This window comes from Pseudopipra pipra, chromosome 7 (genome assembly GCF_036250125.1).
Source record: "Pseudopipra pipra isolate bDixPip1 chromosome 7, bDixPip1.hap1, whole genome shotgun sequence".
Lineage (NCBI taxonomy): Eukaryota > Metazoa > Chordata > Aves > Passeriformes > Pipridae > Pseudopipra > Pseudopipra pipra.
The window spans coordinates 7,465,074-7,480,454 of NC_087555.1; the positions used below are offsets into that span (position 1 = coordinate 7,465,074).

At 41.5% G+C, this 15,381-nt stretch overlaps 1 protein-coding gene across 3 annotated transcripts in view; it reads left to right on the top strand.

The window, feature by feature from the left end:
- Window positions 1-15,381, top strand: part of UBE2F (ubiquitin conjugating enzyme E2 F (putative)) — a 65,962-nt gene that overhangs the window by 1,969 nt on the left and 48,612 nt on the right. For 2 of the 3 annotated variants that reach the window (XM_064660376.1, XM_064660374.1), the window contains exons 2-4: window positions 70-202; window positions 8,765-8,794; window positions 11,275-11,340. In XM_064660376.1, the coding sequence (XP_064516446.1) occupies window positions 85-202; window positions 8,765-8,794; window positions 11,275-11,340 (214 nt within the window). In that variant the 5' untranslated portion in view covers window positions 70-84. The remainder of the gene's footprint in view (window positions 1-69; window positions 203-8,764; window positions 8,795-11,274; window positions 11,341-15,381) is intronic. The other variant, XM_064660375.1, reaches the window with a different exon arrangement.

Below are 15,381 nucleotides of genomic sequence, written 5' to 3' on the forward strand. Positions count from 1 at the left end.
GTTGTTTTCATACTGCACCCCCAGTGCTTCGTTTCTGGTGATGGGCTTTGCTCTCCCTCTGTGTTCCAGGTGGAAGCAGCAGGAATGCTCACACTGGCAAGCAAGCTGAAGCGGGATGATGGTGTCAGAGGACCCCGTGCGTCCAACCCGGCGTCGGACTCTACTCGGAGGGTGTCTGTGCGGGATAAATTACTTGTTAAAGGTGAAAGGGACTTGTATGGAAATATTTTGGGGGTTAGGGTTTGTGGGTGTGGTGCCAGTAAACAACACTAAATTGCATAGGAATTTCCAGAGGTGTTTTTGAAATGGCTTGTGACTTACCTCAGGATTGCTGCAGTAGGGTGTACATTGACATACATCTCATCTCCAGCAGCTCTTTGCCTGTAGGACACTTGTTTTCATTGAATAGTGAAAACCAGAACAAGTGTCCTCCTTACTCTGCTGAAAAATAAACCCATTATAAGGAACTCTGTCATCAATTAAAACATGATAGAAATTGCCACATGAGTATCTAAACATATAGGAGGAGAATATCAACAATAGTATATTTGTCTTGATAGGAAGGTGTTTTTTTGAGCAAAAACATAACAGCCTGTGACAGGAAAAACCATCCTAAGGGTAACAGCAGTGTTCCAGAGGTCTTTAATGGTACAGGTCATAGGCAGCAAAGTTTAAAAAGATTAAAAAAAGCAAGGCAGGGAGATATTTTTGTAGGCCTGGAGTCTCTAGAAGTTGAGGACGAAGCTGTGAGTTAAAAAAACCAGTGCTCATTTTTGTATTGCAGTAGGGTTTGTTCTAGGAGGGCTGCTGTAGGTTGTTACTGGTGGGGAGAAAAGCCCCAGACTTTCACTTTGTGGCAGTTCTGGATAAATGGGGTAGTTTGTGTGGCAATAATGAAACTGTTTTATAGTGAAATCAGGGGCAGCTCTTTTTTGTACCTAATTTTTTTTTTCCTGTAACGTAGATAATATTAAAAATCCATAGGTGCTGACACTCTGCAGTTACTGTGGGCTTAAACTCAGATTTACTCTCTCTGGTAATAGTTGGATGTTTTAATGCTCTAGTGGCAAGGAGTATATTGTTTAGGTGGATGTTTCTGGTAAAAATGATCAATAGCAAATATACTGCTGTTGATGTGTAAGCTGCCACTATTAGGGTTTGTGCCAGTCAGAGGAAACTCACATTTCCTGGTCTTGTTTTAGAATGATTTGAGACTGACAAGGGTGTATTTGCCTGACTGGTATTACCTAACTAGCATTGCCTATGGGATTTTTTTCAAATTAGGGTAAATTCTGTCATGTAACTTTGCTGGAGCGAGGTGTCACTGCAAATGCTGCTGCCTCAGTGCCCTGGGAAGTGCCACAGGTAGACTATAGCAATGGTATATTCACAATTTTCTCTCTGTACAGTTCTAAGGACAGGCACTTTTAACGACTCTGATGTGATCATTCTTGAAAAGAACTTGCTTTAGACTTCCAGTTTGGAAATCCTTAGTTAACTCCAGTTCTGAGGGAGGAAGATTCAGGTAGGAGAAATAAGCTCTTTAACCAGGCTAAGCTACAAAGCCAAATGACTAAATAATCTGAGATTTTTGCTAAACCTACAGGTATAGACTCGAGAGGAAGAGAGAAGTGCAATATAAATGCACTTCCAACTGCAATGATTGGTATAGTGTGAGGTGCCATAAGACATTTTACTGTACCCTCAGAGCAGTCATGTTTTTCATTTTTAGGGCTAAAACCTTACCAAAGTCTGCAGGGAGGAAGAGAACATGAGCTATAGAAAATTAGTATTGACACTGTAATTGCTATGGCTGCATTAGCAAACCAGCACAGACTTGAGTATTGAACGAGCTGAGTCCCAAACTGACAAATGGTGAAAGCAGGTCACTGCTCATGTGCCTCTGACAAGTGCTGGGTGCTGGATCCTCATCTGATTGTGCATGGGAGTTGTATCCCTGCTGTGGAATGTGTGGCTTATGCCACTTAAAGAGTCACTGTGAAAGGTACAGTGAAAACGTCCTTAAATATAAATTTGCGGAAGAAGTTTGGGAAGGTTTCTGCTGCTTCTTACTACTTGGATAATGCATGTAAAGGGAAATCAAGTTAGAATCAATTAAGAGTTATTTCTACAGAGGCTGGAATGGAAAGAGTGAAGGGGGCAAGGAGACCCTTAGTTGAGTCAGTTGAGTCATGAGATTCAGAGTGAACCCCCTTTCATTCTGGACTCCTTTTCAGGGATGAGTCTCAGTGTGGCTGGGTCCAGTATTAGGGTTGGACTCAGTCAACAGTTTGTCTAAAGAATTTAGCAGCACTTAATCATAAAAGCACTTAAATATTGGACTAATCACTAACCAGCTGTAAACATAACAATATTCTAGATTCAAGATAATAACATGTATACTATGTTATGGGGTGTTCAAGTCAATACACAGATACACAAAGATATATAGAGAGGGACAAATGTGTAAAGGTAACACACACACATATGGATATGTGTGCCTACAAGTATATTCCTATTGAAAAATTCCCCTCCAGAATCAGTGAAATACTCAAGTTTAATGCCTTTTTGGGAACTACTGGAATTGTCTGTCGTTCGAGTGAGGATGATACCATTTCACTTGGACTATAATTCAGATAAGGAATGTTCTGAAGCTGGGGATGACTGATTACTCCTCCTCTCATCTCCCACCTTGTTGAGGCAGCAGGAGTTCCTGGTATGGTCAGTGCTGCTCCCACCTTGGCCTGGCAAGAGTTCCTAGAAGAGTTAAGGAATGCTTCACCACTGAGCTCTTGTGCAAAGGCCAAGGCCTGACAAGAGTTACTGAAATTGTAGAGCAGGCCAGAGGTAGGGCGGGGAGGGGAGGGTCTCCCAATCCGGATGCTCTCCCAGAAGAATTGTAGGAGCAACTGTCAGTGTGTTAGAATGGTTTCTGGACTCAAATGGGAACTGACAGTAGAAGCAGATCATCTTAGTACAACTCCACTGAAAGTGAGAGGGAAATTCAGTAGCTAGTGTGAAAGATTTATTGGGGATATTCTCTTTTAAGCTGCTTTTTAAGCTAAACGTAGACCATTTGTCTACAAAGTTTCTAGAATTTGCTCCAGCACTTTAAGATAGACCAACTGCAGCAGCATCTACAATGTTGAGAGGCTGAGGGAAGGTGAACTTGTGATGTTGACAGTGTTTTTAGGTCACATAAAGATCTGCAGGAATGAGTTTGGTAGGGAGGGCAGAGCTGTCTGCTCAAGGTGTGCATACAGCAGTGATGCTCTGCATCTAGACTAGCACCAGTGCCTTTTGTTGCCTGATTGTCTGGAACTGTAGTAGCCCAGCTGAACTCCAGGCTGCTGTTTTGCATCAACAAAGTTATAGGAGCCTGGAAGAGTAGCTGTAAGTACAAGTTGTTACTGGTGAGTGTTTAGGCCGGAGTTACCAAACAAACAGATGACAGTTGCAGAATGGGTGAAAGTCTCAATCAGTCTCCTGGCAATGGTGAATTAAAAAATAATCTGTTCTACATAAAAAAAGAGAAATCCTGGCTATCAGCAAGGGAAGAGGAAGAGATGAGAATAGGCCCAAAGTGCTCTGTCAGCAGTGAAGCACCACTGTCCTATTCTTGATCCACAGTAAACTGGTGATAGTCTAATAAATTCTGCAAGCAGATGCCTGCCAGCTTTGCTCCAGACATAGACAGTGACTGGTTTTTCTCTGGAGTTAAGTTAAAGACAGCCTTGTTTGTGTTGATAGAGTCCAGTCCAGGAGGGCAGTCTGGGATCTCTTTGGAGGATGTGCTGTCACGCTGACAACCTTGCAGTGCTCAAATGTGTTGTGTGCAGAGACTGGTAAATAGATCAATGCCATTTGATGAAGGGTGGATGGCCATGACCCGGCCCCTGTTAGTGTTGATGATGCTTGCAAACCTTCAAAAATCTGGCACAGACCAACTCCATGCTGCCTTAAGGTAGGAAGAATAAGTAATAATTTAGGTATGATGTTGGCTGTTTGTACCATATGGATGTGAAGAAAATCTCAGCCAGCGTCTGAAATAGTGTTGCCCGGTGCTGTCCTTGACTTTAGTGATGGCCTCAAGTTAAACAGGCTTTTTTACACTTCTGTGAAAAAGCTATTCTTAAAATACTGGTGCCCTTTGTTAGTTTTTCTAAGCCAGTCCTTTGATTTTTGTCCAGTGTTGTGTTATATTCAATTATCAATCACGGCTCAGGGCACTTGCTTTGTTGAGTTATTTCATGGACATACTATGAATGGAAATATCTCTATTCTAAAAGTTTTGTTTAGGGAAGTAATTCTGAGGCAGCTGATTATTCTCTTCCAGCTGTTTTTCCTCTGGAGTGTTAAAATCGTGGCTGCTAAACAGGATTTGGCAGCAGCCTGTCCCCTGCAGGCTAACGGAGCACATTTGGGAGTAGAGCAGGGCACATATGTCTGTAGTGTGGAGTGTGCTGCTGGTTCTGATCTGAAACCTTGGGAAGGCATGGGAAAGCATCTGTCAGTTGGGAATCACTGAGGGCACAGGTTTCTGAGGGCGTGGGGGGGCAAGGACTGGTAATTCAAGCTGTCAGGTCATGGAGAGAGGCTTTGTGGCCCAGGACGGAGGGGTCTGGAGAGAGACCAAGCAGTGGTTAACATGTTTCAAGACAAGTCAAGTGGAGGACATGCAAACAACTGCAGAAGATGGAAAGCAAATGCTGATGAGAGGAAGAGGAGCAGACAGAAATGGTGCTTGAAGGGGCTCTGCTGCCTCTCTCACCTGGGAGAGAGGCTCTAACAAGGCACACCTTTGTTAAAAGTTCAGCGTGACTTATCTGTACGTCTCTTTTCACTGGGTTTTCCATATGGGCTCTGTGGGAGAGTAAGGCCTTAATTCTATAGACCTAGTGCCCAAGTTAAAATAGAGCAAGCAGTACACTTGCTTTAGCACCTTTCATTTTGTTCTGTGCTGCAGAGACAATTTTTGATGTTCTATTCATCTCTAAGGGGCACTTCATTAAGTTGAGAACAGGGGCCACATGACTGCTCCTCCAGGATGCTGAGAATGCAGTGCTGAACTTGAAAGGCAGATCCTTTCTGGAAATTAGAAGGAGACTGAGGACAAGCCAAAGTGGTATTTAAAATTAATATTGTGTAATGAAGGTGACTACGAAATTGAATTCAAGATAGAGAGTGTGCCAGGGTGGCAGGAGTAGTAATGCATGTGTGCTTATGGATCACAAAGGTTGTCCCTTAAGCTGTGGTTTTTGTAGTGCACCTGAACATCATCATTCAGTTTTAAATTATCAGTACTGTTTTGATTGTGACAGTTGGAAATAACTTAATATATAAGAAAATGAGTTAACGTGTTTTACTCCTCAATTGTTTTCAACATCTGTGGCTTTTCCAGCAGATTTCTGTAATTGGAAAATGTTTCGGGTGTGCCTTTGTATATAAGCCTGAGAGAATGGAAGTGGGAAGCTGATTATGAAAGTGAGTTTCATGTGCATTGAAACTAAAAATGAGGAGAATCCATGTATTTGCTTTCTTCAAGCTATGAAAATTGAAGCTAATTTGAGAAGTTATTACCGAGACATTTTTCCAGGCCTTTGCTGACAAAGGGAGGTGCAAGGCATTGCTTCACTTATGCCTCAGATTTTCAGCACACCTGAAATATGAAGTGATATATTGCAGACTTGGAGATTTCCAACTACAGTGGCTTTTGGTAGTTTTTGATGTCAGGATAATAAGCTTTGTTATAGCATATAGAAGCTGAAGGTGTGATTTAATAGTGTCTTGTTTAAAATAAACATTTGGAAGCAGAAGGAGAATATACATCTTTTGCTCTATTGAAAAACTGGTGATATTAGTTGGCTTGTTTGACTTCTAATACTGGTCTGTGCAGTTCAGAGGAGCTAAGTAAGGAAAGCTATAAAGAGAGATGAGAATCAGGAGGCATAGACCCGTATACAGGGCAGGAGTGTGCTCCTATTTCTGTCTTGAGAACTGTCAGGGGTAGGGAGAGTTATTGTTTGTAAAGTCATTTATAAATAGCTCTGGTTGCTTGTGTTAGGCTTAGCTTTTCTCTCTTCTGTAAAGTTCCTAGGCTGCTTCTGAGGCATAATCAGTTTGCATTCAACTCTTCCAAAGTTTGTGGTAGGTTTAACTTTAAGCCTTGCTTTTTTATCCTTTTTATGGTTTAAAATAGCATTTGGAACTGTTCAAGCAAGGGCATAGTGGGGCAAGAGCAGGACTCTGCAAGGATACCTGCCACTGAGGTGTGCTTCTGCACCAGATCACAGGAGGTTTTAAGAACACCAGACTGGCTGTTTGGGAGCTAATGGTATTTCCTGAGACTCGGATTTTCTGGTTGGTTGTCTCATCTTAATGGTGTGAATTGAGACACAGATACTGATTCTCCACAAAATGACTGTGAAACGTAGTCAAGTTGAATTTTCTTTTCTATTTATCTGTAGTGACAGTCATTTTTTGAAAGAGGAGGTCAGAAAAATTGTGGTCTTAAGTTTATTCTTTAATTTAGTGAGGCTTTTTGAGCTCTTGGAAGTTCAGCGCATTGTAGCTCTAATTGTCACTTCCATGCTTTGCTTATTTACAGATCTGTTTAATAACTTGGCAGCCTGCACAGGGGGAGGTTTCTTACAGAGAATGCTCTTGCCAAGGGTGTTGCTTTATGTAGAAAATGCATGACTTAAAACATCAGAATCTTAATGGGGCTTGAATGATGTGGCCAAAATATTTGCTTTTTGAGCAGTGACATACAAAAACGGTTTCAATGTCATGACTGTTACTATCAAAGAGTCATAGAATTTGGAAAACTCACAAACACTGTAGCTTTGGCCCATTAAATGTGCATCTTAATTGGTTAATTACCAATGCTTATGTATATTTATATGGCACAATTAATAGTAACATCTGTTGCCTTACTTGATACTACTTTAAACATTCAGGTTATTGAAGCAGGTCTTTTCCTGCATTTCTATCTTTATAAAGTTGTTGCATTCTTAGTTTGTGGTTTGTTGCAGAGGGGGTTAGAAACCTTGATTTTGGAGGACTTGCTTTTGTGTGGATTAATTAGCATAGCGTTCCCACCTGTTTACACTCCTGCAAAGAAAGAGGGAGCTGTTCCCTTCTCCCGGGTGTAAGTATTTTGTTTTCATGTTTCCAGAAGAAAACCCAGTCATTCTCATACCAGGACAGAGGGAAACACAGAAGTGTGAACACATTACAGGAAACTTCCACACTTCAAAGGAACTATGGTGACAGGAAACTCTCTGAACCTTGCAGGAGGCAGAAGTGAGGCCTTGGCTCAGCAGAGCTGCTGCAGCTCTGCCACTGCTGGGACTCAATCTGCTCTGTCCTTGGGTGTCTCCCTTTTTTCACGATCGAAGCAAAGGGCAGGCAGGGTTCATTAAGCTGAACAACACACAAGCAGGGAAAGCAATAAGGAAAGCAGTCAACACCTTCAAATAAGAGCCAGGTCCTAACCTTTAGCCTGTAGTGAAGATTGGTAGTGCCTCCCACTATGACAGGCTGGTGAATTTAAAGAGAAGGAAAGGTTTGTATAACTGCAGCCTTCAGTTGTTGGTTGTCGTGTCTTCTTTTATCAGCCAGGAAGGAAAAGTAAAGATAAAGCCCTTGATTATAGCTGAAATTAGATTTATTTTTTTTTAAATTGTGAAGACAGTACTCTTTCAAAACTTTTATCAGAAGTATGGCCCCAGCATTGTGTGTCTTTCGGTGCACAGCTTTGTTAAATCAGCTCTGGCTGCTCCAGCGTGGGATTTTAAAGAGCGCAGTTGTGAGCTTTTTAGGTAAGTGTGAAACACAGTGCTTCTCTTTCGGTGGTTTTTTTCTCTTGGTGTTGTAGGCTGCAGGGACACCAGGGCTGTACCAGGCAAAAGAGAGGTGGAAGTCAAATGACTATCATACCCACTGCAGAGACCAGCCAGGTTTGGTAAGCATGGATGCAGAAAAAGTTCTGGAGAGTTATTGTGATGAGCAGTTTGGATTCAGTGCCAAAAAATCTGAATTACAGTTTTCTTTACATGTATGTTTTTGAGAGTTAGTACTGAAATCCCTTACATGTTGTTAGCCCAAATAAATGGTCTGTCTCTCTGCAGGCCTGAAAGCAAAGTTAGAAGTGGAAAAAAAAGACTACAGGAAGTGCAAAAAATAGATTTGATGAGATTTTTTAGAACTCTAGAAGTGAAAGGGGGAGGTATCTTCATGCATCTCATTCATACTTCTGTGAAATACAGGTAGTTGAGATTAAGACTTCAATAAAATACACAAAAGAGAGACAAAGCAGGGGCTCTTCCAGAGAAGGTAACTTGACAGGGAAAGGTCTTAGGGGCTATGCAACTGAATCAGGTTGCTTCCTTTCTTTTAATAATTACTTTTAAGCTTTATGTTTGGGAAATAAATAAAAAGAAATTTTAATTGAGCAGGAGTGTGTATGTATAGCAGACTGTGCTTTGGAAATGCCAGTGCTCTGTGTGTGAGCAGCCCTGGCAGAGCTGAAGTCCCCATCACAGTAGGGTGCGTTTGCAGCATCTGTGGGGCAGGTTTCTAGTAACCAATTGAGTGGCTTAAAGAGAAATTTCAAGGTAAACTTCCGCTGCAGCTTAATTATATTTTTAGGTAAAATTGGATTTACAGGGCGGTTTCAATTAGATCTGCCGATCTGGACTTCAAGAATGGCTTTGTGCTTGTATAAATAATGTGTTGTTGTTGTTTTTTTTTCTTTCAACAGAGGTTGCAGAGCTTGAAGCTAATTTACCTTGTAAGTATAGCATTTAATGGTATGCATTTTAAGGGGAAAAGGACTGTTGAACTGAGTGTTTTTACTGAAGTATGAATGCTAATGATATTTGTTAACTTTAGGGAAACCTGTGCAAAACTCCACCACTTGAGCTTGAACAGGTTTTCTTTGTTGCTCCCTCTTAAGGGGTTGTAGAGAGGTGGACCCTCCTTATTGTCCTTTGGAAGGAGAATTGATAATTCACCTCCAGAATTTGATTGTTGGGGAGTGGAAGCTTAACTTCCATAAAACACCCAAAAGGTTTGTGGGACTGAAGGGTGCATTTGTTGCCTCACACCTGTTTTTCCTCCATTCTCTCCTTTCCAAAACAGGAGATTCTGATTTAGGGGCAAGGAAAAATAGCTCAGTTCTCAGGAAACACATTAAGTTAACCTGCTGTTTCTCTGCATCATATGCAAGATGTAACCTGATATGTTTGTTAATAGTGAACATACTAAAGAAAATTAGTTTTGCAAAAGTGATCCATATTCCTTAAAACAAAAAAGGCAAATTAATGTGGTTTTAGCTCTGGAGTCTTACTTATGATATAAGCAATAAACAGCTGAAAATATTAATGGCTACTTTAAAATAGGCTTTAAGTGGGTAAGTGGCTTGTGGCTTCTAAAGCTTAGAAAGCCTAGTTCTGCAAAGGGCAGCAAAACACAAAGCACTTTTACAAGAGGAGTAGAGTTCCTACTGCTCTGTATTTGTTGCTCAGGGTGGGTGTTGGCAGCAAAGCCAGGTTGTCACTGAGCTCTTTGCTTCAAGCATTGGCCAGAACAGCATCATTCTGCCATGAGCTCTTAGAACACAGGCAAGCACAGCACTGGTTACTGGTTACTGCCTGGTGAGCTCAGGGGGACGTTCAGAGCTCATCACTGGCCCTGCATAACTTCCTGTGGTGCACATTCCTCTCTGTCATCTCAGACTTTTTGCTGCAGGGAAAGAGGTGTGAGTTGTGTGCAGTGGGCTGAGAGTGTATGTGCAGGTGGTTCCTGTGCTGTGCATCCACACTGACTTGTCCATGTGCTTATCCTGCAAAGAAAAGCGGTGAATGTTCTCTAGGATTATGTTTGAAGCTTTGACTATATTTTTTCTCTCCAGGTTAAACTTCTGAGTGCTGGTTGTGATGAGCATCTTCTATTTGCTGATGATTCTAAATCCAGATAAATGCTCAGATTTAAAGAGTCAGGCTTTTCAGTATACAGACTGCCTGATGGGAGAAAAAATGCAGAACAGAAACAGGAAAAAGGGAGGGCAGGAAGAGGCATTATTTTAACTCTTCCTTTCTGTATGCTCTTCTTTCTTAAAGGTGATTTACAGAGAATTTACACAGTAATTTTTATTTTGGGTAAACTTTTTTCTGTAGATTCTTCTATAGGATGACAAGCACATGGGAAATGTGTATTTTTAGTTACTACAATGTGAGTGCATTACTAGGGTTTGTGTACAGTTCTGGTTGATTTTTTTTCAGGCAAATAAGGTTTATGTCTCTGATACTGTTTAGCTCCTTGACTACAGGAAAAGAACAACCAGCTTGATGGGTTAAGAAGCTAAGGACTACACAGGGTGGATAGCAACATATCTGTGGATATACATATCTTCTCATGCCAGCTTGACAGCTTGTCTCTGCCACAGTCATGAAAGGCCAGTTTTATGCCTGGGAAAGCAACCTGGTTTCATAGAATCAGCTGGATTGGAAGGGACCTCTGAGATCATCAAATCCAACCCTTGATCCACTACTGCCGTGGTTACTTGTTTGTCATCAAATGCAAACAAAGGACTGTTATGCTGTGAACTGAAACTGTTTTCCCCCACACTTGTTCTTCATTCTCACTATTCTCATTAAATTCATCTCTTCTGAGAATAAACCCATCGTGTTTGGTTTATGCTGCCCCATAACCTTTGCTGTTAAAGCACATAGTTGGTTATGCAGCAGAAACTTGTACAATGTGGCAGCTGAACAGAGACTCGCTGGCATTTGGATGAGGCTTTCAGGAAAGCTTGTGTCTCATTGTACCTTAAAGGTGTTAATAATCCCCTGTCACCACATCTCCCTGTGGTGACTTCATGCAGGTCACAGTGTGTGATCAAATGTTAATACACAGATTATTATTAATAATGTTACAGAAGCTTGGAAGGCAGAGATGCTCCTCTGTATGCTGTCACCTTCACATGTAGCTACTATGCAGGAGAGCAAATCCTTTGGATTTTTAAGGCCTTTGAGACAGTATGGTTTGCTGAAAGGGAATGACCTTCTTCCTTACAGCTGAAAGAAGTAGAATTTCCAGGTGACTCATAACTGTATAGAGTGGAGATGCTCAAAGTGTAGGAGGAAATCACTTAACTGAAAGGTAGGGATTAATGAGGGAGGCAATCTGAAGAGTATAAAGGATGATACACTTGCTTTCCCAAGAGTGGAGAACTAATTGTCTGATGTAAATTATTCTTTTGCTTCACAGGTACATGTAAAGTGAATTTTCCTGACCCAAACAAGCTTCATTACTTTCAGCTAACTGTAACCCCAGGTAATTTTTTAAAGCACATTATTTTTCTTTCTGCGTGTTGGTGTTTAGGAAACTAATTCCAAGAGTTTGCTTGGACTCCAGTAAAGTTTCTACTCAAATAATACAGTGATTATTTTGTTAGTGGGATGGAGAAACTGGGCTGGATTTTGACAATCAGATTCCAATAAAAAGGCCATTAAAATTGAGAATGTTTAGGAAATATTCAAATCTTGTTTGCTTACTTTGATTGAAAGCTTTTTTTTTCCTCTCAACCAGTTTCAAACCATCTTGTTTTATTTGCTGAGAAAAATCTTGGTCTGTGTCTGGACAAGTTATTGTATTACAGCTCTGTTATGTGCATGTGTAGTGTGTTCTACTAATTGCTTGATTCTGCAGAGGTGAAGAGATAGGTGACACATCACTGGTGGAAATGTTCAAATCTGTGCATGAGTGAAGATGCTTAATGAGTAGGGGTCTTAGTCTTTGAATATTCAAGTATGAGAAAGATCTTTTACTATTAATACAGTTACACTGTGAAGCTCCTGCTGGCACGCTGGTCAATAGAAACATTTTCAGAATTTATAATTTCCACCGAAGTTTCTTAATAGCCACCTGACATTACAGAGTTTACGTAGCTGTCCATTTTAGAATAAAAAGTTGTGTTTTATGGATGAATTTGCATTTGGAAGATTATTTAAATTTCACATGCACTTTTTGGTTATGTTTGAGACTGTGCAAGTGCTTAACTGAGGACGTTGCCATGTGCAGTACACTGAGCTGTTTGAGTTAGATGTGCTGGGCTTGGTGTCCCCCTGCCAGCTGATCCTCCTAGATGCACGTTTTCTGTAGGTGCTTATTGACAACAGCACTTGGGTGAGCTGTCAGTCATGCAGATGTATTACCTGGAGAAACAGTGCTTTGCACTGAACAGTGTGGTAGGAGCGTCTCTGCTAATCCCGGATTTTGAAGTCAGGGAGGCACTAGATGTCACTGTTGCTGTTTATTAGCCAAAATCGACTGGCCCTTCCTTGAACTAGAAAATCTTGGGTGGTCCTTGTTAACATGTCCATTCATGTGACTCCTTTTTGTGATGGAAAAGTGAGTGTAATTAAAAATAAATGCAAGTTCTATTCTAGAACTTTTAACCTGTCATTCTGTGAAGATGTGCTCATGTTTACTCAGTGGGTGTTTGTCTGCTTGCACCAAATGTCCTTCAGTTTATATGATTGATACTGCTTTATTATGTTTTGGAAATGAGTTGACTTTACAAGAGCATCATTGTGTGAGTTAGGAATGTCTTGAATGTGAAGCAGTGGTAGCTTCTTCGTGCTGATTCCAAGATGTCTAAATCACAGTACTGTTTTTGTCTGCTCACTGCTGTGCAGCAAGGTGCTGCAGGCAGAGTGTGGGTTTTGTGCTGGCTTCGTTGCTGAAATGATCTTGAAAATGAGATGATCTTAATTAACATTTTGTTACTCTAAATATAGCTGCACAGCTGAAGTCTCTGCAGTTGCAGTCTGACCCCAAGTAAACATCTATTTTCAGCTGTGCATAGTTCAGGTGTAGAATCTTGTGATCAGCTGCAGCTCAGCACAGCTCTCTAAAGGCAGAACGTAACACAGACCAGGAAAATCTTTGTAGTTTTCTGATTCCCTTCAAGACTGAGGTTTTCTTTACAGTGTGCTAAATCTTAGTTTCCTCTGGGATAACAAAGAGGCAGCTGAGTGGTTGTCAGAGAATTTTTATGGCCCAAGTGGGCTCGAGCCAACTATTCTTGTAGTGTCTAAACATTATTGGGTGAAACTTGACAGTCTAGAGGAAGAACCAGTTTTCCTTCTCCTGCCTAGAACTGTCTCTTGCATTTGGAGCTGAGTTACTTCTAGAAATCCTGCTTGTGCTTTTGGCTTTGCAAATCTCCCTGCAGCTTTTTTTGTGGAGCAAGGGCTGGGCTCAGCCAGGAAATATCCAGCACTCCTTGCGGTTCTCCCTGTTAGGACTGATGAGGTGCATAAACAGGAGTGGGAGCCTGCACAGCAAAGGGCTTCATGGGCTCACTTCTTAAGGCTCTCAGTTTAAGTTCTCTTATTTTCTAACATTAGAGCTTTAAATTCTGCAGTGCACCATCAGTGGATATATAGTAGTGCCTGCTAGAAAATGGGTAAGCCTTAGATTTTTCTGCCGCAGTGGACAAAACTCTGTGTTCCCAAGGCACACACTGCTGGCTTTCTGTGCTGTCTGAAGCTTCTTTTTCCTTTTGTCATCTGAAACAATTGTTCTGTCATTGAAAAATGCCCTTGTGCCACACTTGCCTCTGTTCTTATTTTTCACCAGTACCACATTGGATTAAAATCTAGGGAAAATAAGGAGATATATGCTTGTAACACAGGCAGAGTCCTGCCTGCTGCACTGATATTTGGAGCACAAAATTGGAAGCTGAGACTAAAACATGGTAATGACCTGGAAAAAAGTAAAGGAGGTGAGTTTAGGTGGCTTACACATGAAGAACACTAGAAGAGTGTGTGTGGTTAATGCAATTTTCCTGCAGTTCCCAGGCAGCTGGAGCAGTCTAGGGTTAGTGTAGTTATTTTAGAGTCCCATTCTGGGGGGATTAATAAAGAGCCTGTTTTCTGGTTTGCATGCCGTAGAATGAGAAATGTCTGTGAGCATGGCTGAGCATTTCAATGCTGCTGGTTCAAGGAGCAGCTATCCCAAGTGCATTCTTTGTGGCCTGTCCTAATTATCTTGCATTTTCTTTTAATGTGGTGAAATAATTTGGTTTAGTATCTTCCACAGCACTTTCAGGCATCAAAACACCTTACAAATGCAAACTAAGATTAGAGTCCGGTTGTTGGTAATGAACATTGAGACTGAAGTGTGTGGGATGCTTGCTCTGCTAATGCAGCTTGAAGACAAAAATTTAAGCAGTAGGAGGAAGACTGGAACTCAGATACATTCCCTTTTAGCAAAAGACTCTCAGTGGCTAACTTCCTAAGTTATGTGCTAAAGCTGTTTTAGTTGATGGTTTTATTTATAGCGCTTTCCTCATCGGTAACTCTGCCAGAACTTCAGTTTTTCCCACCACTTCTCTCTGCCTAAGAAAGCTGAGGGTCTTTGTCCCAGTCTGAGAACTTATTTCCTTGCTTGAGATACCATAAGATGACTTTATCATGCAAGCTCATCCTGTTAATGCAGTGCAAGATTTCTGGCTGAGTACTGAGGCCCTCCAAGGTATGAATTGTTGATACACATTTGAGTGATTGGTAGTGAGTAGCTTTATTGGTGCTTTAGTGAAAAGATCACTAACATAAAGGGAGAATTGTAAAAGGAGGGAGGAGAGATGCCTTACTCTCCCAATTGGGTAAATATGTCCTTGCTTATTTTACAACGAGACCAGTAATGTGACCAGTATAATTTTTGGTTAGTGCTAGCATGGATTGATGTCCAGGTAAAACCAAAACAGAAAATGAGTTGTAAGGCAAGGCACTGATGAGTATTGTGTGGTCTTTGAGAGAGACTTGATCTGAAAGGATGTAGAAGTGGCCTGCAGTGTGAGGCACACACAACATGTAAGGTGCTCCAGCTCTTCCAGAGATTTCTCAGCCTTACAGAGAACACAGGAAAACAAATACAAGAAAACTGAGTTAATAGATGAGGTATCTCTTAGAGCCTGTGGAGGTGTAAATATATAGTTTTGAAAGTGCTTGACCTCACCTAAAATATGTTTTTAAGGAAAACTGATGTTCTTTCACCATCTGGTCCTGCTGCTCCTATTCTGCTGACACCAGTTACATCCTGCACATGGACACGGGGAGTTTCTCCTGTGACTGGGTGGTATTGGAGCTATCCTGAGCTAGGTCTGCATGGTGGAGAAGGGCAGAGAAAATGAAAACCAACTGTTCAGCTTTTTTCCCCACCCCATGTGTCTCTTGAGCAGTGTCAGGCTGATCTTGTTGTCTGTGCTCGGAGCCAAGGACGTACCTTGCTGTTCCTGCACTCTGCAGTGGCTGTGGGCCTGGTGTCTCCAGTGTGCAGACCCACGGGGAGCGTGGCTTTGCTTTTGCT